Here is a 27,539-nt window from a genome sequence, read left to right on the forward strand (position 1 = left end):
TCCAGAATGCTGAGGGCGTAGAGCTGGTCTACGCCCTCAGCAGCCACTGCCTGGTGGTCACTGGTCATTATTGATTTTTCATCAATCCATCGATTTTCTAAACCGCTAATCCTCACAAGGGTTGTGGGCGTGATGGAGTCTATCCCAGCTGTCTTCGGGCAGTAGGTGGGGTACACCCTGAACTGGTTGCCAGCCAATCGCAGGGCACACATAAACGAACAACTGTGCGCACTCATATCTAGGGACAATTTAGAGTAAACCATTAACCTGCCATGCATGTTTTGGGAATGCGGGAGAAAATCGGAGTACCCAGAGAAAACGCACAAAGGCACTGGGAGAGCATGCAAACTCCACACTGTAAGGTCGTAGCCGGAATCGAACCCTACAAATCTGCACTGTGAGACCAACGTGCTCACCAGTCGCTCACCATACCGCCATAAATGATTTTTTTTTTTAAACGCACTGAAGGCTTCCTCACGGAGCATCTCCACGCGAATCACTGCCGCCATCTATCGAAATAAAGTTGTATCGCAATCACGTCTGACTCAACATAATCACGTGATTGTTAAGGCTGCTCGCATATTTATGACTTTTGATTTTTACTCATTAGTAGACATTTTTATAACCGGATTTACAAAGTAAACTTTATTTTAAACGAGCACCAAAAACGAATGAACGCTCATCCCATATCCCAACGAAGATTATACAGTCGAATAGAGGAATTTGCTTAAATGACAACAAGACATCATGTCCGTTTTTACGATAATCTTTATGTACAATTTGGAAGTAAAACGAAATGCACTTGGTTCCGAGTTGACTTAATTCACATTTGGAAGAATTTGTTTTAACAAATGTCACATCGCCGCCGCAGGAGGAGGACAGAGTGGCATAAACTGGCAACCCAATCCAACGTTTACTCTTCATTGAAATTAGCTTCCTTCCCTCGCGTCATTTTTTGTTGCACCTGTCGAGCTAGAAACTCAGTCATGGCCGGAAAGAGAGCCTTGGTCATCCTGTCCAAGGGTGCGGAGGAGATGGAGACTGTTATCCCGGTGGACATCATGCGAAGAGCGGGGGTTCGTAACTTTGTCCTTGGGATACTTTGGTTTTTAGCGGTTAGCAAGCTAACGCTCGTATTCTGGAAGTTCTTGCAGTTATACAGTGACTCCACTTGTCACAACTAAGCATACAGTGCACCGATTTAAACGTTTTGTAGCGTGTATCTCTGCAAAGCGTATATTTTATGCGCAAGTGACAGTTTATAGTGTCGAGCGCTTGTTTTAATCCTGTCCTATTAGTACGACGGAAAACTGAAAATGTCAAAGGTGAACGACCCGCTGGAGTCCTTTTACGACTGTCAAAATAATCTGTTACCATTACAGTAACACTGCCTCGATGCCACTGTATGCTATGTACTGTAACAATGCCATGACCACATACTGTAGTGTCATTGGCAGAAACTTCATGTGCGCTAAATAATGTAATATTAAAGATGTGAAGTGAGGGAAATATGATGCCAATGGATGATGTTTGCACAATACCATTACAGATTACAGTGACGGTGGCAGGGCTGACGGGTAAAGAGCCGGTGCAGTGCAGCAGAAATGTCATGATCTGTCCCGATGCAAGCTTGGAGGATGCAAGAACAACGGTTGGACTGAGCGATCACCTTGAAGTGAAACTATGTAAAGAATTGGAGATACTGATTTTCATACCACCCGCTTTACACTTTTCAGCAAGAGGTGAGGATTTTGGATCAATGAGACCCACAGATCCACATCATTTGAAACATGAGACATACTCGTGAAGCCACCAAACCGGGCCCTCTAAACGCTTGAACTGAACCTAGACATTCTGTCCATAAAGACAATGAACAGAATCAGTAATAAAGGGCAGCCCTGGTAGAGTCCACCTCTCACGAGACACAAATCAAGATTTTTTTTCCCAGTAATCTGGACCAAACACTGAAACTGGTCATACAGGGACAGGACAACCCATATCAGAGGGGCAGGGATCCCATGACGCCCCACCCGCCAGAACTGAACAAACACACATGCACCATCCAGAATGATGAGGGCGTAGAGCTGGTCTACGCCCTCAGCAGCCACTGCCTGGTGGTCACTGGTCATTATTGATTTTTCATCAATCCATCGATTTTCTAAACCGCTAATCCTCACAAGGGTTGTGGGCGTGATGGAGTCTATCCCAGCTGTCTTCGGGCAGTAGGTGGGGTACACCCTGAACTGGTTGCCAGCCAATCGCAGGGCACACATAAACGAACAACTGTGCGCACTCATATCTAGGGACAATTTAGAGTACACCATTAACCTGCCATGCATGTTTTGGGAATGCGGGAGAAAATCGGAGTACCCAGAGAAAACGCACAAAGGCACTGGGAGAGCATGCAAACTCCACACTGTAAGGTCGTAGCCGGAATCGAACCCTACAAATCTGCACTGTGAGACCGACGTGCTCACCAGTCGTTCACCATACCGCCATAAATGATTTTTTTTTTTAAACGCACTGAAGGCTTCCTCACGGAGCATCTCCACGCGAATCACTGCCGCCATCTATCGAAATAAAGTTGTATCGCAATCACGTCTGACTCAACATAATCACGTGATTGTTAAGGCTGCTCGCATATTTATGACTTTTGATTTTTACTCATTAGTAGACATTTTTATAACCGGATTTACAAAGTAAACTTTATTTTAAACGAGCACCAAAAACGAATGAACGCTCATCCCATATCCCAACGAAGATTATACAGTCGAATAGAGGAATTTGCTTAAATGACAACAAGACATCATGTCCGTTTTTACGATAATCTTTATGTACAATTTGGAAGTAAAACGAAATGCACTTGGTTCCGAGTTGACTTAATTCACATTTGGAAGAATTTGTTTTAACAAATGTCACATCGCCGCCGCAGGAGGAGGACAGAGTGGCATAAACTGGCAACCCAATCCAACGTTTACTCTTCATTGAAATTAGCTTCCTTCCCTCGCGTCATTTTTTGTTGCACCTGTCGAGCTAGAAACTCAGTCATGGCCGGAAAGAGAGCCTTGGTCATCCTGTCCAAGGGTGCGGAGGAGATGGAGACTGTTATCCCGGTGGACATCATGCGAAGAGCGGGGGTTCGTAACTTTGTCCTTGGGATACTTTGATTTTTAGCGGTTAGCAAGCTAACGCTCGTATTCTGGAAGTTCTTGCAGTTATACAGTGACTCCACTTGTCACAACTAAGCATACAGTGCACCGATTTAAACGTTTTGTAGCGTGTATCTCTGCAAAGCGTATATTTTATGCGCAAGTGACAGTTTATAGTGTCGAGCGCTTGTTTTAATCCTGTCCTATTAGTACGACGGAAAACTGAAAATGTCAAAGGTGAACGACCCGCTGGAGTCCTTTTACGACTGTCAAAATAATCTGTTACCATTACAGTAACACTGCCTCGATGCCACTGTATGCTATGTACTGTAACAATGCCATGACCACATACTGTAGTGTCATTGGCAGAAACTTCATGTGCGCTAAATAATGTAATATTAAAGATGTGAAGTGAGGGAAATATGATGCCAATGGATGATGTTTGCACAATACCATTACAGATTACAGTGACGGTGGCAGGGCTGACGGGTAAAGAGCCGGTGCAGTGCAGCAGAAATGTCATGATCTGTCCCGATGCAAGCTTGGAGGATGCAAGAACAACGGTTGGACTGAGCGATTTCCTTGAAGTTAAACTATGTAAAGACTTTGAAACCCGGTTAAGTTCTTGTGTGATGTCTATCTCAGGGCCCCTTTGATGTGGTGCTTCTTCCCGGGGGAATGCCAGGTGCGCAAAACCTGGCGCAGGTGAGAAATCCGCAGAACACAATTCATTTTCAGTGAATTTTGCAATATCTTGAGAACATCTAGTCAAATCTGACTTTTGAAATCTGTGGCTCCAAAAGAGATACTGATAAAATCAATGAGAAATATTCCGCTCTTTGTCAACAATGGAACCTCTATTTGCAAATTGCGCTACATTCATAAAGTTGCCCAAAACTTGCCTCACATCATATGAGAGATCAGCAAATCTCACCAGACTTTTAGCTCAGTGAGCGTCGAAGGATCAATTCTGCATGAACTTTTTAAGGGGGCTTTTTGATGTCTGTGTTTATTGCTGTTCGTACTTTTTTCAAAAGAAGCGGCATCAATATAAAATAAAAAACTAAATAAAAATAGGCATTGAGGAGTCCACAAACGTTTGGTTAGAAGTACAGTACATTACAATACATCTTAATTTATATAGCATTTTCACAACAGCTGCAGCTGTAACAAGCACTAACGAGTACTGCAAGCTGAAAATGTGCATTGTGCAAAAAATACCGCCAGCCAGTGACTAATGAAATTTACAAACACAGCAACAACACAATAAAATAATTGGGGTGGGGGGTGTAATTATAAACATGTTTCTTCTACTTTGTTTTTTTTTTCTCCCTTGTTTTGGGGGGGGGGCAAACCCCTTTTGATGTGGATATGGGAGGTTTTGGCTGATCATTTATTTATTTATTTTGTAGAATGTTTTTGCAACAACTCACCCTCAACGTGCTGATGGAAAACTTATGGCCCACTCCATCATTTAAGTTGCTTATCCCTGGTCTAGCATATTCAAACATGTACATGAATACACCCCATCGCACATGTACAATGAACAATGAACACCCTCATTAAAACATTCTTGCATCATTGCCGATAGATGAAAAACACTTTAACTGGATAGGATCATAAACGACAAACGCAATGCATCCGGCCTGTACACAATCGCAAACCCATGTTACATGATTGTATTTAGTTACTTTATTTCACACAAACACTTTCACATAAGGCTCATCAAGAGTATGAGGTAGCAAACCAGCACGCAATAAAAAAAAATGTTCAGGAAAACAGGCAATTGTAATGTTCGAGTAGACGACAGGAAACTGCATTAGGAGAGAACCCAAGGCATACTTTTACTTTTCCCGGCTGCAGGCAAAAAAAAAAGAAAAAATGCAAGACTGTATGCAGACAAAAAAAAAACCAAAACTAAACATTATCAGTGAATTTAAACCTAACAACAACATCAAGGATCCACCAGCTGGTGCCAAAGTAATAAATTACTGCTTTGGCCTGAGCTCAAAAACAGTGAATAGACCAGATTTTCAAAAAATAAGTCAGCAGAGGTTCACCCTAAAAAAAATGCAAATATGCAAATTCACAAATGTCAAAGTCACAGCACAGCGTGTTCTGCCTGTGATTCACTGTGCATCTGCTTCCTTCACTGTCTTATTCTCTCTCTCTTTCTCTTGCAGTCTCCTGTCGTGAGCGAGGTGCTGAAGGACCAAGATGGCAGGAAAGGCCTCATTGCGGCCATCTGTGCAGGTGCAGTCAACAATAAACAGACGAATGTTTCGCTGGTACTAACATGGCCTCGCCAATTTGTTGCAATGTTAAAAGTCCTTACGAAATTCGCTGGTTTAATGACCAAATTAGCTGCATAACTGATGGATCAAATTAAATCAAACAGTCTACCATTGTAGGCTATGTTCAGGGGTTGGACTGCAAACCCAATTCCAATGAAATTGGGATGTTGTGTTAAACCTAAATAAAAACAGAAGAGAATGACTTGCAAATCATGCTCAGAAACTGTTCATCTCAAATCCAAAGTGACGCAACACCTCAATCAACAGGGATCCGTTAGTCATTGCAGGAGCTTACAAAACTAAAATTCAAACCCAATTTCATGACAAAAACGTTGACAAATGTACTTTACAAATATGTTCGTCTGTGGCAGGAAATGATTCGATTCCAGTTGACAAATATGAACATACACGGCAGCGAATGAGTTGAAAAATGTTACGTTTTATGAAAACTACGATCTTCATTTTGCTTGTAATTGGCACTTAATGGCTAAAGCTACCTTTCAAAAGTCTTAATATAAATATTTGGATAATTAATAAATAATTAAATAACATATTCTAAAGTATTAAAAAAAAACCTTGAGTGATGACTGAAGATTATAATGGGCGGACCCATCAATAACCATGTTAGAGGGTGAACAAGTTTCAAGTACGCACTGTGCATAATGTGGCTTTGGCTAGTACAGTTTCATATTTAGGCAGAATCGGGCACTTGGACTGTCAGTGTGAATTCAGCCTTTTAAATGCTCCTGTAATGGCTTCCTTAAATACAAAGACCTTTACTTGACTCGTGTTGAGAGAAAGAGGACACTCAAAGGACATTATGACAAGGGACTCCAGCGACCAATATGGCAAAGTAGATTGAAGAATGTCCTAGAAAATAGCCGTAACACTCACAGGAACTGGCAGTATAATGAAGCTGCCAGTAAGAAGGTCCCTTGCCAGAATGTGTTCCTGACTGAAAAGACTTTTTTTTTTTTTTTTAATTGTGGGTGACCATTGATGTTTGCATGCAAAAAAATAAAAAATAAATTGCATATGTGTGCGATCACTCTAATGGTAAGCACTTATCTCTGTCTGCCTTCCGTCCTTTTGGGTGGTAGGATTAGCCGTAACAAGATTTGTTTGCAGTCTGCAGTCCTGCCAGGAGAAAGTGTAATAATTAGACTGCATGGGATGGCCGCCAAGGGGCATAATCAATAACTTTCTATTTATTAACAGTTTTTCGATGAGCTCACTGCAGTGCTTGGCCTTTGCCGAAGGTAATGCAGCAGCATTCACTGTCTTCTGCCATCCCCCCTCCCCCCTTTTTTCATACGCACGCGCGCGCACACACACACACACACACACACACACACACACACACACACACACACACACACACACATTGATACAGTATAAATAACTATCTCATTGTGGTGCATTGTGTAAAGTGGCTGAATTTCTTAAAACTTATCGATGTCCTATTGCTGATGACTGGAGAATGGAAAAAGGTACAATCAAACTTTTTCTCGTGAAAGAAGAGTCTTATTTCATTTGGTGGATTTAATGTAAAAATAATTATAGTAACACTATCTGTGGGTTTTGACAAATCGGTCAAAATGCTCTAAAATGGCTGGCATTCTCGGGTTCTGATCAGTCCAAATGGCTGGCATTGAATGAGTGAAAAGGCTTCACGAGCCTGGAACAGATTGCCTACAGTATTTCGAGTGAGTAATATTGTTTTGAAATTGAAAGCATCTTGGAAGTCAGTCAGTGTCACGGATTGGATTGTGTTTGATTTGGAGGTTAGACTGTATTTGAATTTGTCAATCAGTACTTTCCGCTTCTATGCGGTTTGCCTTGCCTGCAAAGCTTGTATCCAAATGGCATTAGGATGAAGCACTGGAGCGATGCACATAACACAAATGTCTGATGAGTCATTTTATGTAACAGAACATTAATGAACCCTAACAGCTTCTCTTCCCCTCCCACCGCAGGTCCCACAGCTCTTTTGGCTCATGGCATCGGCTACGGCAGCACTGTGACCACACATCCGGCCATGAAAGACAAAATGATGGCTGGAGGTGAGATCAAAATCAACAACCCTAATTCCAAATGCTAAGAAAAAGAGCAGCTCGTGATGTTCATATTTTGCTGCAGGAAGTCATGCCCTACTCCACAAAACTGGAAAAAGGGAAAATGTCATTATACCATTGAAGGGGCAAGTCGATTAGCATCAGCAAGGTGCCATGAACTGACAACAACAATGACAACGCCTACATAAATGCACCAAGGCCACTTTTTCCACTCACAATCACTCCTTGGGACAATCTAGTGTTCAATTAAGCGAACATGTATCTATTTTATCAGAGAGGACAGGCAGCAAGAAAACGGAGCTCTGTAGTCGAGTTCAGACTGTGAAGCGTAAAATATGCAGGGTACAGACTGAAGGCGTTTTTATTATTTGTAACCATGTCTTCTCAAATATTACAATAAGTGACATTGGCAAACCTGCTCAATCGTGCACACAGCAGTTGTTTAGTCACCGTTATGATTACAAGCTTGGCACAAATAGAATTGCGACTAAGTACTAGTTTGGTTAATAGAATGTCAATTGCTGTTCAAGCTAAGTAAATGCCTTGCTGTGGAACAAGGTAATGAGCGATTATACAAACTGGACTGTATCTGTATTGATTGGTTACACTAGATACCGCTTAGTCTGCCCTCTGTGGTAATTGATGTGGAGCTTCATTGCGGTATTCTACAAAACAGGAGTCTTGCACTCAATTTATGTGAGGGGTCGCTGGAGATAGTCTGTCTTTGCCTTGGGCTTCATCAAATAGTCCATGGACATCGTGAATGTGACGTGGAACAAAAGATAGCCCATTAAGGGTGGAGAATCTCTGATGAAATTCCCAAGAGTTCCCAGCAAAATTAATCTGGGGAATTTGGGAATAGTATGCATAATAATAAAATATTTTTTGTATATGTATTAAAAGACATGCAAAACAAAAAGCATGACATTTCAACAGATTTATTTCTAAGTACAACTTTATCAAATATATATAAATTGAATCATCAATTATTTCATTGAAGAAGAGAAACATGTTGAATTGCAAATTACTTATCAATGGCCACTTGCCTGAAAATCAGGTTGTTTTATTCAGGAAAAATGATTTTCCCCAACTTTTTTTTATCTCAAGTTATCGATACTCATTCACTGTCAACCCTTCCAGTGATTTGATTGTCGTAAATAAGAGCCAAACTTGAATTGTGTAAACTTATAGTTTATTCACATTAATCCCCATAAATAGCTGGCAGTTCCTATGTAAAGTTCCCAACTTTGCTATTTCCCATACTTTCACAAAGCGATCCTCAATGCAGCATAGTGATGCTATCATGATCTTGAAAAAACAGCAGGTGGCGCTGTCATACAGCTAGACACTATGAATCACTCGGAGATGAAAGCAGTTGCTGAATTTTGACAGAACACACTAGAAAGAAACTAGGTCACTTGCATTGGCCTGTGCCCATCCTTTCAGTGTGGTGGTCTCAGCCTGTTGCGCGAGTTTCTCCCTTCCCTACATCCTCATCCTAAGTATTTCCCTTTTGTCTGTTTTTAGATCACTATAAATATTCCGAGGCTCGAGTGCAGAAGGACGGCCATTACATCACCAGTCGTGGGCCCGGAACCAGTTTTGAATTTGCCCTGGCGATCGTAGAGGAGCTTCTGGGGGCTGAGGTTGCCGCTCAAGTCAAGGCTCCGCTCATTATGAAAGAGTGACTGTAGACGCTTCACCTCCACTCACAGGCCACAACTTCTCGGCACACCCGCGCAATCTGGTACATGCTCTGTCATAAAATTTTGACTTTTGCAGCTGATTTCTTCTAGCCATTTTCTATACTGCTTAACCTGTTCAGGGTCACGGGGAGCTGGAGTCTGTCCCAGCTAACATCAGACGAAAGGCAGACTACAACCTGGACAGGCTTACAGTCAGACATATCATATGGTACATATCGTAACCATTCACACTCACATTCACGGCAACACTTAGTGAGATCTTAATTCATGCTGCCTGCATTGAAGTGAAGCAAATAAAATACATCATCAGTTAAAAGATACACAAATGCCCAATTTGAATCAGAGGTCTTTATTTGACAATTTTTTTTTTTTCGTTTTGTGGTTGCACTTTACACCCCGCCCCCACCCCCGCAGCGAATTTAGGTAACAGAGAGATGAGAAACCACTCTTAGTTTGATGCAGTGCAGTTGTACACACACTGCAAACTACAACTGTGTGCATTGAATAGATATATTTGGAAGGCAATTTTTTTGCATTGGTGGTTCTCTTTCGTTCCGGTCTGAAGACTCTTGTACAGTCATCCTTCGCCCAGTCATGGTACACTATTTGCAAATTCGCTATTCACCTTTTTTCATCTTATCACAGCACTGTATTTGCACTTTCGTACGCTTTCTGACTCACTCAAAAATGCCACAAGATGCCACCAAAGCCCTTCTTAAAAAGGAATCAGTCTCAAGGAACTATTTTGAAGTAATACATATTTCGGAGAAACGAGCCTTCTATTTGGGGAGGATCTTAGCCTGGGTTGTTGTTCCTGTAAGTTAAGAGAGTTTTTGAATTGCATTCATGTACATGCGCTCTTCTGGGGCATGCTTTCAAAATCAAATCTGTAAACCTTTTATATTTTAAGGGCAATGTAAGAGGAGTTTTGAAATCACGTTAAACTGTTTTAGTATCATAGTTTTTGGTCAATTTAATAACAGATTTCAAGGGGGATGTCAGCATTTGCGAATCATGGGAGATTACTCAATGACCTTACTGTAAAGAAATTGTTTAAGAAGCTAGTAGTTGCTTCTGATCATTTCAGCATTTTCTAAATCAGTTTAGTACAGCTGTCGGAGGACTTCATAAAAACTGAAATGGCCCCTAAAGGGAAAAAAATGTCCGGATTTAACCAATAATATAGTCCGTGAGAGAAGAGTGCTCCTCCTTGAAACCAACCTTGATTGCCCTTTCATTGTGAACTATAATATGCCAAATCATTGCACAGAACAGCATTTCTGAATAACCTTCAATAAAGTCAGGGTTACAGCAATTTGTGCCAAGTTGAATTTTTTTTTGGGGGGGGGGTCAATGCACAACGCATGTTTTTGGAATGTGGGAGGAAACCAGAGTACCCAGAGAAAACCCATGCAGGCACGGGCAGAACATGCAAACTTCATACAGGAAGGCTGGAGCCGGAATTCGAACTGTGCACCTCTGCACTGTGAGGCCGGCCGGCGTGCCATCCCAAAACATACATATACAATCAATTTTAAATTGAGCATTACTAGCCCATATTTTATATCTCTTTATTTCACAACATCCCATGACTAATGGGAGGTGGTGGTGGGGGGGCTGACAAGTGAACACAGATGGAAGGACCAACAGGAGGATGACCAGGCTGCGGTGGATGCTAACATGTTGACAACATCGATCATGTGAAATTGCACACCTAATTAAATTAAACACACTTTAAGCAGTTAAGTGTTTTGAACAAATGAAACACGGCTGGGGAAGCGGTCCTCCTTCAAATCCTGTCCTGGTTGGTCGATACAAAACCCTCCTCATCAGCAGCGACAACCACGCAACCACGTCACTAAAACCTTTATAGCTGTCTAGAGGAAGAGAAAAGAAGTGAGCCCTGACTCAGAGCAGAAATTACATCATCAAACCAATTGCTCTGACCATGGGTAGACCGGAGGTAAATCATCTAATCTATTTCTCTAATGAAAAGTGTACCGTTGAGCCGAATGAATCATTATTATAGTTAAGGGGGAAGTCGACCCATACATTTTCTTTGCAAGAATATATGTTTGTTGTGAAAAGTGGTAAAATGCCTGAGATGGCTAAAAACGGATGGGTATGCTGCTTAAACTCATATTCCACAAACGCAGTATCATTCAGAATGATGTGTTTAGTGATGGCACAATTTTTTGGGGTTGACTTCCCCCTTTGATCACTTGTTTTTCTTGAAAACGAAAATATGAAAACAATGGTCAGGTTTACAAAACAGTTGCCCACTTATTTCTTAACGTTTTGTTGAGCAACCTTAAAGCTATTGCCCTCTGCACAATGGAGGTCACCGCGTCTTGAGTTGTGAATAGCCTGCATTGGCACACTGGCAGTCGACGCCTAAATATAGGCTGCAGAATGCAACGTATTGTGGGGCGCCACTGAGAAACGCGGGAAGTGGAATCCGAATAGACTGACGTGAAGCCTGACCAATGGTGAGCCTCGCTGCGGCTGCAGTTGTTCTCCCAACGGCCAATGACTGCTCGCCCGCAGCCTTAATGGGGCGGGGCTCTTCCCAACGCGTGGTAGTTGTGTCAAGAGAGCGACGCAAACCAGACGCTCCTCCTCACCGGGGGCAGAAAGACATAAAGGGAGCAATTTCGCCAAAAGGTAAACACATTTAACTATTTGCTTCTGTGTGTTGGGCGTATTCACGTTCTGTATGTGCTGTATGGTTTTGCTCCGTTTCAACACCGTGTGGGTTATACGCTTGAATTTACGTCGCGTTAATCACTGCAGGCAAATGGTCGTGGCACTGTTTGGCAACTGTAAACAAGTAACACGCGTGTTGAAGCCATTAAAACAACGACTGTTGATCAGTGGACCATTTTTGTTCTACCGTTCCGTGATTATCTTACCGTGTGGTTTCAAGCAGCCCCATCGTCATGGTTTGACATCCTCTGCTCAGATCAGATGTGGGCAGACGGAGCGTAAACGGGAAGCCCGAGGTGGCGTCCACATCCGTGAAACTAAAGGCACTCACGACGTGATGCCCCCTCCCCGTTCACCCTGTATTACCCCGGGGAGAGTTGTCGTGCAGATGCGAGCTGACGCGGAGACTTCAGCTCCGGGAGGTGTCCGTTCTCCGGACTGCGGAGAGGCCAGGTGATCGGTTCAAACGTCACCTTGACAACGGGACAACGCGCAGTCCACGTTGCGCACCAAAGCATCATTGCAGAAAATCTCCAGTGTTCAATAAAACTGGGGGTGCCTGCTCATGACGAATGGTGGTTCATGGTGTGTCAAAGAAGTTCCAGGACTGGTGCTCCAAAAGACATTTTAAATCCAAAGTACACGTTTCCCCTAGTAGTCTAATGGGTTTTACCAGTACTCTAACCTGGAAGTCTCCTTATCTTGGATCCTCCGCAGCTCCATTGTCGGCCATCTTTATGTCGGCCATATGGCAAGCCTTAACGGTTACAAGGTAAGTTTGACGATCCAAGTTACATTTATAGATAACAATGTCTTGACACAGTGGACGATGCCCCTGCACCGAAGACTACCAGCAACATGACTCTGACTTTGAACTTTTGACTGTCTTGCTTGCTTCGTTGTTGGTGACTTCAGGCTCTTCCATTGAAGGCTCTGGCATTTGGTCTGCTGGGCCTCCTTGAACATATGATGCATCACTGCATGGTGGAAACCACCTTCGTCACTATGAGGAGAGTTTCACTGAGGCATTGAACTGTATTTGCTCAGATCTTACATGAGGTAAATTGCTCGGAAGGGAGATCGAACGGCAATTGTAATTTACATTTGAACAGATAAGTTAAAAATAGTACGCCTGAATTTCCACCAGATCTGTTAATATGATCATTACAGGAATGGCTAGTTCATTACTTTTCTTGCTCGGGTAAATGGCACGGATGTGCTCGTTTGACGGTGAAATTGACTGCAGAGATAAAATAAACAACTGAGATTTGTGCTGTTGTTGCTGTGTGAATGTATTTTGAGTGGTGAAAAATAGCAATTATGACAGACTGCCGTAATGAAGGCCTTATTTCATTGATCTGCTTGTGTCTTCAGCAAAACTAGTGAAGTAGGATATTGCCATAGTCAGATAGTGTTGACTGACGTCATCTAATTATCTACAAAATGCTTGTCATGGACAGCGACAATGGCCTTCAACACAACAGGCCAAGCTGTGTGCCCTATGAGGAAGCTGTGCCCCATATCGACAAAAAATAGAATACTAGTTTTCAGTTGGATATTTGTTGCACACAACATGTTAGAATTATTCTGCTTGAGCAGCCGTGCAGGGAAGAGCTTGGAGGCTTGACTCCCTATTTCTTGATGGGGCGTGCACGGTGGTGGTGGTGGTGGTGGTGGTGGGGGTGTAAAAGTCGCAGTGACTGAGTCATGGCTTTAGCTAATGATGCAATTAGAACAGCACTTGGCGTTTCCTGATGAGATCACCTACTTTCGTAGGCCCGCACACGAGGAAGCCGGGACTCGCTCCATTCAGCGGACACATTTCAAAAGGCAATTGGCAGTTCGCAAGCAAATGGGATTTCATCAAACGTCAACATTTTTATTGTCATCCTCCGCAAATTGGTTACTGACATTTTAGCGCCTTGCCGTTCTCGCAAAAGGGTCATGCACTCATCACTCAAGACAATGCATCATTTCAAACCGCATGGCTTGTCACCCAGCGGACGTTTTGAGGGTATTTCACAACTGCTTTTATTTATGGCTTGCTAGTGGCGGACATTGTTTCACTTGCCTAGATAGCAAACTATTTGAGATTGGTTCCAGCCAATTAGTGCCCTCAGTTTTTACCTTAATTGCGTCAAGGCCTACAGATTTGGTATATAAATAGGATTTGATTATTTAACAATGAATTGTGCCCATTGTGACCTTTTAGTTTTCTCCAACAGAGGTCTCCTACCTGACTCCCTACAAACATAAATGGGAGAAAATGTTGAAAACAAAATGGGTGCCACCCAAACAGCTACCTAGAATTGCTTTCTTAACTAATACAGCGTACAATTATTTACAACATGTGACGAAGGGGCGAAGGGCCGCTCGTGCTTATAGGCCCGAGATTGGTGACCCATGCCCCAGGCATTACTGCTGTCGAGGACAGTGTTTCTCAACCTTTTTTTGAGCCAAGGCACATATTGCACATTGAAAAAAAAATTAACGGCACACCACTAGGCAAAGCGATTCACAAAAAGTATATATGCAAGTTTATTATGTGGCTTCAGTCATCTAGTGGAAGAGTATTTCATTGTTTTGGTGATTTATATAGATAAATTAACAAAAAATAGTTATTCGAAAATACTACATATTTTTGTCCACGTAATTGACTGGATAGTTTTCCGCGGCACACCCGATGATCTCTCACGGCACACTAATGTGCCACGACACACTCGTTGAAAATCACTGTTCTCGGATATTAAAATCACACACTTGCGATCTATATTGTACAGTGTTTTGTAAACGATTTATGCTTGAGATATGTTAGGTGTTTAAATATGTTTAAGATAAGTGATTTGTTTTAGTTGAAATGTGTCTAGTGTGGGAGAGGTAAAACCACACAAAAAAATGATCTCTCTGTTGCAGTTGTCACTAATTGCAAGTAGATCTATTCTTAAAAAAAATAAATGCGGGTTCACTTTGTACTCAAATCTGCCCATCCTTCATACAGACAGGGGAAAAAACGCTCTGATTTTATCTATTTCCAGTGACCTATTCTGAGCAAAATGGAACCTTGTTGCTATGTTTAGGCAAGACCACAAGCACCCATCGAAGCAGGCTAATGCAAATTGTTTTGGCAGTTTGAGATGTGGAAAAACACACTGAACGTGTCCTCCATGTTGTCTCTGCCATGGAGTTTTTTTCCCCAATAACCCAAATTGCATGCCATTAGCAACTATACTTAATAATTTTATTAGATGCAGTTGCAAGATAAAATATGTGAACCCTTTGGAATTACCTGAAAATCCGCATAAATTGGTCATAAAATGTGTTCTGAAATGATGAACTTTGGTTGGTTTTGTTTATGGTTTGTTATCAGAAAATTGTCAAATCCATCCGATTGCAGAGGGTCCTCAGTTTACTGTGGTGCCGACTAAGGCTGGGCAATTAATTGATATTTAATTGTGATTTTCATGTTGGCTTCTCTCCATCTTAAAATCAGTGATGGAAGAAAAACAATTAGTGTGCAGAACGGCGTGATGCGTTTCCAAATTCCCGACATGTGAAAGTACTCTGAAAAAAAATACTGTTCAAATAACGTATTCAATGTGCAGAGATGAACAGGCATTGAGGGGAGATGACAGTTTTGAGTCAAGTTGTGGTAGTTAAAAAAATGCTATGTTATGAAATCAATAAATAATCAGCTTTATTCATCCTGATTTCAATATCCAAATAATTGTATGTCTCTTTTTTTTTTTCTCAATCATTGTCCAGCCTGTGTACCGATAAGCTCCCTATACTCTTGCTGTTCCAGAAGACCATCAACCATCATTTTTGCGGAAAACCCTACATCTAGTTGTGCAAAAATTCAGAGGTTTGACTGTTTTCCTTAAGAATTTTCCACACTGCATGGTGCAGTAGAGGCTCTTTGAACTTCAACTTTGCAGCAATTGTCATGTATGAGCTGCAGGCAGCGATTCTATGTGCTGTGCTAATGGTGTGTACCACAACGCATGATGGTTCATGTATCAATCATACTTAAGGCAAGGAGGTATCTTTTTGTGGTGCCGTATTTTTATTTATTCAAAGTGGACGACACAACAAGTAATTGATTGCTTCTTAGAGAATCAATCGGTATTCTATTTTTATTTGGACATTTTGTATAGATTTTTCATGCCCAAGAATGTCAGAATGTATAAACTGTCACTTGAAACATTCACAATAGAGTCAAGGAAGACTTCATGATGGCGAGAGTTTGACCCTGGAACTTGCCCTTTTTCCACGTAACCGAAGCTGCCCTGATAGTGATCCTGCAGATCAGAGCGTACTGAATTGTGTGCGTATTTCTATCCCCTTCATGACCTTGATCAACCTTCGGGCGCAAAACCATAAGAGTGTCCTGAAAAACACATTTAAAATGAAAATAACAGTTCTGTCATTTTTAGTAGTCCGGAGGATATTCGGGCTTGTTCACTTTTACTTAAGCATTTTTGTGCTGAGTCACAGAGACGACCTCATACAGCTAACCGTCTCCTTATCCCCTTTGAATGTGTAGTTGCGAAGTGGTATTTTGGAAGACTCATTGTTTCAAAATAAACAATGGTTATTAAAAACGAAATTGCTTACCATAATAGAAAGCAATTGCAGATCAAACTTTATTATGCTGAATGAGTTTGTCGAACAAGAAAGTCTTCGCCTGTATTAATTACTCTGTTCATGCGTTTTCTCTACCGGGAATGATGAGTCACCACGCTGTGGGCTGTTTTTAACTCTGATAAACTTCAGGGAAGTGACTCTAAATCACAGCCACCATTCAAATGAATATTATTGGTGGATTTTGTACCTCTTAAAACACCCAACATACATCTGTAAAAGACATAAAAGTGAATGAGATACATTTTATGGTAATTGGGTTCTAGCTTTTGTAAGTGTCTTTCCCTCTACGCACAAACCCACTTCTCTTATTGATAATGGTAGAGAGAACTAACGCTCAAATGTCTGGTGATATCTTGTTCGAGTTGATGCTGATACGGCTCGTTTCCAGAAGAGGCAGTTCTTTGGACGCAAGGGCAGAAACATGAGTGTTGAGGGCAAATGTGTCAAGCCTGTTCCCGCAGGAATTCTTTCTTTTCATACAAATCAGCAATACACAGGAACTGCAGGTGCAGTCATTCCGGACGTTGCTGGAAAATAAAACTTCTCGCTAACATAGTGCTTGAGCTTTTTGTACAATTTCCAAATGAAGCATCCTTGAAATTGCATTTTACAGGGAAAATGTTTGAGTCTGTGGAACAAAAACAACATACCATGGTGAACAATCAGAAGTAGGGTTGCAACGATAGTATTGAAACCAAAAATCGCAAAACAGTACCTGGAAGATACAAACTTATTGTGTTTTTCTTAAATCACGATACAGCCCTTCCAATTCTTTGAATTTTAGGCTTCAATCAAATACAGGCATATATGCTAACAGTGCTACCAAACTTAACTCATTCAATCCCCAAGACATAAATACGTCTTGAAAACCCACTATGGCTCCTTACCCATGACGTATTTATACATCATTTCCTTTTTCTTTTTTCTTTTTGCGCCATAGTGTGGTGAGGTGTGGGGAAGTGAGTCTTGGTTTTTCCTGACCCCAGGCCTGTCCTTTCTCAAATTTCTCACACGGTCAACAGGCTTCTTATACTACTACAAAAATTGGGAAATTCACCGGCTTACTTTTAACATACCTTACTCTGTCCACTTTTCATATGTAACGGCAACACCAAGCGAGAAAAAGTTGTCTTTGACGGACTGTGAAATGGACTCATGCGCAGTTTAATTTGACACGGTATGGGTTCCATAAATGTTTATCAGGCTTGCATTTCCACTGTAAGTTGTGTAGGTGGCTATCGATGTTACTTTGACGACATAACCACAAATGAATGGAACCTTTTTTTTCCTCCCCCCTTGTCATTTGAAGCTATCCATACTATGCTACTCTGACTGAGACGCCAGCTGCAGGCCTCTGAAAAGTGTTTTAGTATTGATTTGCAATTTGGGGACCAAAAATGCATACAGAACTGATCCAAACCTTGCCGCTTGGTGGACATGAAATGTTTGTTCTGATATTAGACTGGGGGCACAATGCCATCTATTTGTATGAAAATGGAGATTAAAAGGGGTAAAAAGACCCTCTAATAAAACATGGTTGTTTTTCCACTTGTGGGGGGGAGGGGGCGCTTGTTCACATTAGTCAACTTTGAGCCACTTTTGGTGAAAGTGAATTTAGCACCACAAGCTTTTCTCTTCGCTCTCCTGCCCACTTGTTCTTCCTCAGTCAGTTTCACTGAAAGCTTACTTCAGTGCTGACTGTGCGCAGGGAGGTGTGTCTGTGTGTGTGAGGAGGGAGGGGCATTTCCTCCAATGCATATGCCCTCAGCTCACACATCTATTTGTGGTTCTCCTTTCGCCTCTTTCTTCCTTACTCATTGTTCCGCATGCTTGTCTTGTGTCACTTGTTCCCATCTTGCTCGTGTCAGATGCTCACATGCTCGTCACACTCGGGCACACAATTTCAGTCGCACGGCATCATACGCCGCGGCCGCGAGAGTTGTGTCATTCATCGTCTCATTCCACCTCCCGATCTTCTCTCCGTCTCCCCGCTCATTGTTGGCGAATACTGAGCTGGTGTTGCTCCATTGCTCGCAACTGTCATTTACATTTATTCCTCGCTTCCACTCACTGCGTCAGGAATCCGCCGCAACCTGAGGTGGGGTCCCCCCCCCCCCCCCTAAGCATCATTTCTGCCTCAGAGGCTGCATACAGCCGGTGTCTCTCTCTCTCTCTCTCACTCTGTCTACTCATTCTATGTGTCTTCCTCTTTCGTCCCTCTCTTGCTTCCTCATGTAAGTCTGTCAATGAGAGTCAGGATGCTACGGCTTGCCCGTGCTACATTAGTACACGGCAACGTTTAACGCTGGCGCGCAGTAGCAAATCGGAGTTGTTCTTCTTGAGCTGTCGGGGGTGTCTCTGTGGATGTCAGTACGCTTGGTAGGGCTGCTGCATTGAAAACGGACTTTGCATACCTTATTATGCTGCTCTGTACTTGTGTCTCTCTCCATCACGTTCCGTTTTCTGAATCTCTGTCATGTTTTATGCATGTGCTACCGTTTGAATCCTTGCCAGAGACTTGGCATGTAGGCCTGATTGAACCTCCAAAATAGAGAAAGGGAAAGTCCACATGTTGAAACATCTGCATTTAGGCAAGAAGGCGTGATTCCTTCTCACCTCAGATGCCCTGCTGATACTGCTGCTGCTGCTGCAGTTCTATCTGTTGCAGTTGCTAGCAACACCCGGAAAAGAAGCCCAAACTATTCTATATGAGAAGGAGAAAGGTCATTTTAGACGAATGGCTTGCTGTGTTTATGTTTTGGAAAATATCAGAGGCTGATTGTCGCAGGAGCTGGAAAGTGTGTGTGTGTGTGTGTGTGTGTGTGTGTGTGTGTGTGTGTGTGCGTGCCCACATTTTTCCGTCCCTTGCATGTGCATTTTTACTCACGTTTACCAGTATGCCTACTTGCACGGGATGGGTTACGATCCAAGCAGAATCCGAAGGAGAGGCTGGCAGCAGGGGTTCTGTTTGGTGCAGGAAGCTGTTGGAAGCAACTGTATTGGCAAGAGGAAAATGTTACGTGACTACAATGTCGTCGAAGGTGGTCATAAGAGTTTGGGAGCGGGGATGAGGTCAGGGTTAATGTTTGGCTTAGGTGTTAGAGTGGGCAGATTGGATGAGGCGTAAGTAATAGGTGTCAGGGCAGAGCGGGTAGGGTTGTAAAAAAAAAAAAAAAAAGAAAAATCTTGGTTTTCAAGAAAATATTCACCTGTATTAATTGCTCTCTCTGTTCATGCATTTTCTCAACCGGGAATGATGAGTCACTACGCTGTGGGCTGTTTTTAACTCTGATAAACTTCAGGACAGTGACTCTATATCTTACCCACCATTCAAATGAATATTATTATTGGTGGATCTAAATAATTGGCATAAAAAATAAATTGAATACAAAAATAAAATACAAAGATGCTCTTTAGTGTAATTTTGAGAACATTTATTGTGTAGATCTCAAAACACAGGACTGTATTGTTAAACTCACATTCGTAATATAATATGCATTCAATATACAATATGCATCCATTTTTTTAATTTGCTTATCCTCAATACATTTCACCTTCTGGGCCACTCCTCCCGGGTGACGGACGGGATGCAATAACATTTCCTATTTAGCTTTTTGTGTCACATTATTTTGTATTAATGATCTCTCTAGATACTTATAAAGTGCCTGCTAGTTTGCTGATGAAAGTTGGATTCACAGGTGACAACTGACGATAGACCCAATAGTAGAAAAGTGACACGATAAAATGTTATGGATTGTCTTCGCGATATAAATATATATGTACCGTCATATGGCTCAGCTCTACTTTCAGCTGTCACTTAAATACTGGCTTGTAGCTTTGGTCCTCATATTAGTGTCCTCATTTTTCAGCTGAACTGTTTGATGTACCAGAATTTGTTTGTGAGCAACGGATTTAGGTGCGCACCAGCGTTCCAATGATAATATTTGAGCCAGTAAATGAATCGCGCCAGAGACGATCAAACCTCAAGTATGAACTGAACACATTACAGTACTTACTGTTTGTTCCCCACAATGAGTCGTCGACACAATGAAGAGCATCTCTTAGTCATTTTGAGTGACCACTTCAATGTACAAGAGGTCTCTTTTAATACAGAGGCGGCTACACGTATACCGTGTCAGATGAAAGCATAAAATAGTTATGGACGTCCTGTATGGATGACCACAAAATGGATCAGACAGAACACAGGGTGTTGTTGTTTTTAGCAATTTCCGCGTGTCTTTATCAGTGAGGTTTGTTTTGGCTAGACTCTTTCACTTTGAGGCATTTCTACCTGTATCTGCGCCCGAAACAATTCATGCATACTTAATGAATTGTATGCAGGATATTTTGCTGGGGCATTTCAGATGATTTCTGCAGGGTTTAAAGCAAACTAACACAAAGTTTTGAAAATAGCATTGGGTCAACTCTAAACAGATTTTTTTTTTTTTTTTTTAATAACTAGTCATACAACCCAATGTGTTTTGGTATGCATCCTTAGTCACTCAAGTCTGCTATTTCATACTCAAATTCAATGCCACTCTCTTGTACTTGTCGAGACACATTTTCAATCCAAAGTTACACTCTTACACACTGCAGTGTCTTCACTGTCCTTTGATCGGCTACATCATCTGAAGCAGGCTAATCGAATGTGTTGTGAGCCCAAAAACCAACATATGGTATTACCTTAACTTCCTCTTCAGTGCATAACTTCGATAGTCTACTCTTCGGAATTCATCAAAATTGTAAACATCATGAATAAATCTCTCAGCTTCACGAGTCAGTATATTATTTGTATAACGCAAAATTTTTGTTGCATCGCCAGCCCTAGCACAGTGTAAACACGAAATCCATTCGACCGTAACTCAGTTCTTCTAGTGCTCATGCATTCAAAGTCAAGTCTCATATGTGAAATGTCTAAAAATAAAGCCAGAGTCAATTGCAAGCTGTTAGCGATGTTAGCCGAGGCTCCCTCAGATTGGCGAGTGACGAGCGTAACTGAAACATCCATCGAGGTTTAATGCTCGAGTGGCAGAATCACTGGGGTGAGAGGCTGACACTGACTGGCCACTGGCATCTTTTGACATTTTCGCTCATCTCAATGCTACGCTAATGTAGGTCCTGACACTGTTTATGGCTTTGGTCTGCTTGATGCTCGAGTGGGGGTGTTTTCCTAAACTGAGCTTCGTAATCATTCTGCTGTTGAGATTTCATGTCCCGTTTAGCTTCATTAACCTGTTTTCTAGTTCCCATGCGGCCTCACCATCTCACAGACACATACTGGAACCATATTTTGTCACACTTGAATTTGGCAGGTGGGCTTCAGGCTTTCACATATTTAACGCCTGCCCTTCCTAATAGTCTTAATACACGATACCTGATGAGAAAATTCTTAAATCCGCTGTAGGCTTTACTGTGTCCAAAAAAAAAAAAAAAAAAAAAATGCTGTTTTACACAATGAGGACTTTTGGGGCCAATCATCGATCAGTTCAACTTGCCAATATCACATGTCCAAACTCCAAAAAAGAGGTGAGCCGCCGTGATTGGTCATCACTTGAGCCCCGAGCAAGTGGCAAAATGGCTGCCCCCTGCGAACTATAAAAACAGGTGGATTTTGCTGCTTAAAGTCATATTCCACAAACACAATATTAATCAACACTGCGTTTAAACTAGTGAAGCCGCGTAGAACATATTGTAAAGCACATTTTTGAATTAACTTCCTCTTTAACACAATGAGCACACTCACACAGGAGCTGCTGCTGGCAACTGATCATGGCCAAGCCCTCACACGCAGACTTGTCATAACTTTAGCCCACCGGCCAACTTCCATCAGGCTAACCAACATCACATGGGTTGGCCCACAGGGCCCCGCCTCTAAAAGGCACATATCAACCACGCAGATGTTACATTTTTGTACAGTATTTTTGATGAATTTTATTTTATTTTTTATTCTGGCATTTTTTTTTCAATTGCTATGTTTAAAAATTTTGCTTTTTTTTAAAGTTCAAATTCCACGTTATTACAGTTGAAAAAAAGTTTAAAGCATGTGGGAGGAGTAAAACTATGGAGAAAAAAAATGTTTAATTTGGTCTCTCTATTGCAGAAATTGTACATATTGCAGATGGGTCTGGAGCGTATCCCGTGTAGCCACCGCATAAGCAACTGACTGAGGCAATGGTTCACGATTACAGCAGCGCTCCGCCCAGCAGTATTTCACATTCTCACATTCCTGCTGTTGGTCTCCAATTTTATCAAGGTTAATGTAACAGCACAGATGGCATTGGCCGCCCACGACATGACCTGGACACGCTGCCCAGACACGGTGGATCAAAGTAAATGCCGTGGCCACATTTACCCCAGGGTGGCATAAATCAGTCAACAAATGCGTTTATCTTCAACAATGATTGGTTTTGACACATACCGTGGGCAAGGCCCACGGCATTTATCGAGACATGAATAAACAGCACCATGTTAACCCTTCATGCCTCAGGAAACCTGGCGCCCGCCATTCTCATGCTCGGCCGCACAGGCACTAAGGAGCTTCTGTAGGGCGTCTGATGTAACACGGGTCTGTGTGTACAGAAGAAAATGGGATTGTCAGCTCTTTTATATAGGTCCTATAGAAAGTCAGAATGTAGCCGGCATGCTTCGATTCATATACTACACTCAGTCATTGTGCAGCAAATGTGACCATTAAGTTTGTCCTACTTATCGACACTAGGTTTGGTGTTTTTACCCACTGCACTGTAGCTGCCCTGTTGGCATTGTTCGAGGCTAATACTCCACTCTATAGTGCATGGTATAGCGGGCAAGAAATACATGCTACTAAGCAGCGGCAAGAGGCAGGAACTGTCCGTTTACTAAGGCCCGTTCGGTTTTGCCGCATCAAACTTTCTGTCGCTCTGTTCCACACAAAAGGGCATCTCTGTCAATGCCAACCAATACAGTGTCTCACGAAGGCGAAACGTGTTAGAAAAGAGCAGCTGCACAAGTCTCGTGTAAGTGTGGGAGACTAGCGACCCTGCTAAGTCAAGCGTGAGCGAGTCAAACCGCTGCTGCGCACACACGTATGCTGGATGTGTTCAGACGAACGGAAGGGAGCGTGTGCAATTGCTGCTTCTGAAGTGGAGGATTTCTTCTGGCGTCTGCAACCGATCCAAAGGTTGGAGCGTCATGATTTGAACAGCGTAAATGCAAGTGGACAATAGAACATATAATTGCTGTTCTCCTTCCTCTGGGGTAAAGCTAATCTTTTTATGGAGAATCTGTCACTTTATGATAAATTTTGTTTCATGAAAAACTCAAGTTCAGTCAAGGTCCATTCAATCAGAAAATCTGCCATTTTGTGAGCCCATAAGAAAACATTTTTAGTTTTTATCCGCCCACATGCTTTAAACAAATTGGAATTTATTCAAACACGCTTACACACATGCTACACTAATTTGAACACAAAATGTTGCAAGTATGTATAGGAAATACTGTCCGTGTTGGTGTCTGTGATACATGAATGTGCCTTAAAGAGGTGGTGCCTGACGGCATGAGGTGTAAACGTCCAAAAGTCACCCAGGCTTCTGTGGAGTATTCCAAAAAAAAAAAAAAAAAACATTGCTCTTTGTGTTGCCTAGTTGCAAGATAGCTTGTTACGAATTACAGTACAATAAGTGTGTGTTCACTATCAAAGTTTTATGAGAGCAGCGTCCCTTCTTAAAAGGAAGTGTTTGAAATAAGTGAATCTTATAGATACTGACTGAGATGTGGTGAGATTTTACGATACCCAAGTTTTCCATGCACTTTTCAAATATCAAAGTAAAACGAGGACAAATATGCACTTTGAAAGTGGAAACCTTGTCTGATTATTAATGGAGGTGGGTGAGCACAACACTCAGGATGCAATGTCATATATTGAATGTCCATCTACTTAATGCTTATGGTGTGTGTGTGTGTGTGTGTGTGTGTGTGTGTGTGTGTGTGTGTGTGTGTGTGTGTGTGTGTGTGTGTGTGTGAGGGTCGTCCGTCCTTGACAAAATGACTACTTTGAGTGAGCAAAATAGCACGCACTGTGTGAGCGAGGAGTGCTGTGAGTGGGTTGTTGTACAATTTTGTAATTTGCGAGTTCATTGCATCAGTTTCATTCTGTTTTACTGTGCCAGGGTGCAGTTGTCCAGTGCACAAAATAAAAAAGTAGTATTGCAATATTTTCTTCCATAGGGGTCGCAAGTCTCTTAAATGTGAATCATTTGGAAAATGCAACTGTCAAAATGAGGGACTTTGGAGAATCGGGCAGGCTTTTGGCACACTTCTCAACGTGATTTCAGACATCACGTTGAGAAGTGTGCCAAGGGATTAAGAAGTCTACAAGTTTATCCTTTGAAGTTGCGCCACATGTTTTCTCAAAATACGATGTCCAAGTACTTAAGTCCAAGCGAGAGTGTTTCAGTTTCATCATATTGTAGCTCCTTTACAACTGGGTCGCATTCCTACGGCGGCAGCGGCATGGCCCAAATTGGTTGGAACGTGGTTGTAGACAATCACTAACCAAAACGTATGCACTGGTAATGTTCTAATTACAGTCAATAGTTGAATAACAAACAGCAAGTTCAGCTCTAACTGATGCACTATTAACAAGTGTTAGATTATCCTGATGATCCGAGATAATCTGCAGTAGTCATGCGGATGGTTGAAAAGATGTGTTGCTTCGATGAAGCGCGCTTCATTTTTCAGTTTTACCAAAGTAGGCTTACACTTGTTTTTTGGTTTTGTGTGTTTCAACTTCTTTCAAAGTGGTTGATTTGCCAATGCATTTAACGTACTCGTAGGAGATTGGTCAACATCTGTTTGTTTTTGACAATGACAAAAGTCCAAGTGTTACTTAAAACATGATTAGCGGTATGAAAGGGATTTGAACCAACCATATCATGGCTTACCTGGGGGTCACTTTTCTGTTATTTAGTCTATGTTGACTACTTTTTTTTTCTCTTCAGTGAGGGTTTTATATTCCTGCTGCAGTGTGCTAATGTCCTGTCTTGGTGGACTGCAGCATTTTCCCCTCTCCGCAGTGATAGCAATGGCCTACACAGGCCCTTAGAGCCATAAAGGCTGGCCTGTTCAATTCCGCTTCAGTCTTTCTGACTGTCCATGTCTTTTGTGTAAGTGTGATTTATACACGTATCGGATGGTGTTTCTGTTGAAGCGCCAGTTTGTTATGCCGGGATAGGCTATAACTCTGCGCAAGAGCTGAAGAAAGCGAACACACCAAGTGCTGATTCATCTTCCTGCTGTCAACGGTATGAGCATCTTGGGATCATTCATCTCGTATTGTATCATAACCAGGAAATTGTGCACTCAAATTCACGGCGGTATTTCATGGATCATTATGGACACAAATTGACCTTTGCTTGGGGATTTTTGTAGTGTGTGGTGTTCAAGTGGCGCGCACTTTTGTCCATTCGGCCTTTGTCTCGCTGTTCTCTTGTACCTCTTTGGAAGTCGTACCAGAATTTTAACAGGCAAGACAAAACCCGTGTGCAATTCTGTGACTTGAGTATGGAATTGAGACTCACATCTGCCTTAAACATTTCAGGTTGTGAACAGAGGCTCTGAACGGCTCGGATTTGTGAACCACGGTTCAACAAGTTAATTGTGTGGCGTTGGTAAACTCGACAACTCCTTTTGTCGGGACGCCTGTAAACCGAGGATCCCCTGTAGGTGTTTTCCAAGTAGGAAGGCAGGATTAGGACTTTGTTATATTTTCCACTCTTTTGCAAGCAGCACTAATTCTGAAAGCAATGGCTCTACAACTTGAGAGAGTGGCATAAAACAACAAACCGAGGATTAGAAAGGCACTGCCACGGATTTATACGTTGGCATGTTTGACTTTGATCCTAAAAATGAATATCCCGGATTCTGTCGACGAAACAAACCCGCTGCGTTGTCCGACTGAACTCCCGTGTAGGATATCCCTGGCAAACGTTCGTCTGTTCTTCTGCAGCCATCTGCTTGGATCGCTGCGTGTTTACCGCTGCTGCCAACATACTACACAACTCCGTATGGTGCTTTCCAGGCCAGCACCGCCTGCCTGTTTGCCTCGCTCACGTAAGCCGAGTCTCAAGAGGGAACTCGCTCAGGCTGGGTGTGGGTGGATTTAGGGATGGGAACCATGTGAAGAGCAGCCTTTTGTGACTCCATTTTGCATTTTGTTTTGAAGAGACAGAGGTGGATGAAACGATTTCTACGCTGCCTGCACCTGCGTTGTTCCTGACTTGTTTGTTTGCGGCCTTGTTTTGCGGCTTGCCATCCAAGCAGTTCTGCTCGCTCGCTCATTATTTATTATTGTATTTGTCATCATTTGCAGTAGTGTAACACTGCACTCCAACCATACTGAGGGATGTTGCTCATATTTTTGCTCTGAAATGTGTAATCAGTTGTTGAACATATAATAGCCCTCTCTTTCTCTGTACCGAAGTAGTTAACCGTTTCCAAAATTCCACACATACAGTTGGAGAGCAAAGCTTTCGGGGCCTCAGGCCTTCTTCAGATCAACAGCACCACTGTATTAAAAGCGCACATGCATGCACACACAAACAAAGACCCAGTGCTTGTGTGGGTGTGTTACTACATTTGTTGCTGGTAACTGGGAGAAGATGCTCAAGATCAGTCAATGGTTGAACTTTGATGTTGAACCGGGTCAACTTTTTTCAAACCTGGGTTAGGCTTTTAAAAAAGAGTTTGGGTTTCAAATTTCGATGTTAGTATTCATATTATCATTTGGGTTTCACGAATGTGATTTGGTTTCATATTAGTGTTTGAAACCTATCTTGGGGCTTCAAATAAGAGTTAGGGCTTCATTTTGGGGTTTTAAGATGGGTGTGAAGCCTGGATTAGCATTTGAAACAGGTTTTTTTCCTAGAATTGTTTTTTTTTTTAAACTTAATTCCCCCTTATGAATGAGTGCATATATATATATATATA

General features: G+C 42.1%; 2 protein-coding genes across 7 annotated transcripts in view; both read left to right on the plus strand.

Annotated features, from left to right (window-relative positions):
- The first annotated feature begins 884 nt into the window (after positions 1 to 884).
- Positions 885 to 10,539, plus strand: park7 (parkinson protein 7). Of its 2 annotated transcripts, none has more exons than XM_019892528.1 (6): positions 885 to 1,076; positions 1,550 to 1,651; positions 3,795 to 3,854; positions 5,333 to 5,402; positions 7,420 to 7,506; positions 9,046 to 10,539. In XM_019892528.1, exons 1-6 carry the CDS (start codon positions 987 to 989, stop codon positions 9,204 to 9,206), a joined length of 570 nt encoding a protein of 189 aa, XP_019748087.1. In that variant the 5' UTR covers positions 885 to 986; the 3' UTR covers positions 9,207 to 10,539. The 2 variants fall into 2 exon arrangements, with proteins under 2 accessions (XP_019748087.1, XP_019748086.1); XM_019892527.1 differs by lacking the exons at positions 885 to 1,076; positions 1,550 to 1,651 and adding exons at positions 2,948 to 3,137; positions 3,611 to 3,712.
- A 1,268-nt stretch (positions 10,540 to 11,807) lies between these two features.
- Positions 11,808 to 27,539, plus strand: part of kcnab2a (potassium voltage-gated channel subfamily A regulatory beta subunit 2a) — a 77,082-nt gene continuing 61,350 nt past the window's right edge. For 2 of the 5 annotated variants that reach the window (XM_019892487.1, XM_019892491.1), the window contains exon 1: positions 12,402 to 12,702. The gene's annotated coding sequence lies outside the window, so the exon portion shown is untranslated. Of the gene's footprint in view, positions 11,889 to 12,401; positions 12,703 to 18,365; positions 18,673 to 18,845; positions 18,954 to 27,539 lie in introns of those variants that run through there. The other 3 variants (XM_019892488.1, XM_019892489.1, XM_019892490.1) reach the window with 3 other exon arrangements.

The sequence above is a fragment of the Hippocampus comes genome, unplaced genomic scaffold (genome assembly GCF_001891065.2).
Source record: "Hippocampus comes isolate QL1 unplaced genomic scaffold, H_comes_QL1_v1.1 scaffold137, whole genome shotgun sequence".
NCBI classification, from domain to species: Eukaryota; Metazoa; Chordata; class Actinopteri; order Syngnathiformes; family Syngnathidae; genus Hippocampus; species Hippocampus comes.

Excerpts from the sequence above, each read along its gene's own strand:
- park7 (XM_019892528.1), top strand. The coding sequence starts at position 987 with ATGGCCGGAAAGAGAGCCTTGGTCATCCTGTCCAAGGGTGCGGAGGAG. Across the intron at positions 1,077-1,549 it reads ACATCATGCGAAGAGCGGGG|ATTACAGTGACGGTGGCAGG; the intron begins GTTCGTAACTTT and ends ATACCATTACAG. Across the intron at positions 5,403-7,419 it reads CATTGCGGCCATCTGTGCAG|GTCCCACAGCTCTTTTGGCT; the intron begins GTGCAGTCAACA and ends CTCCCACCGCAG.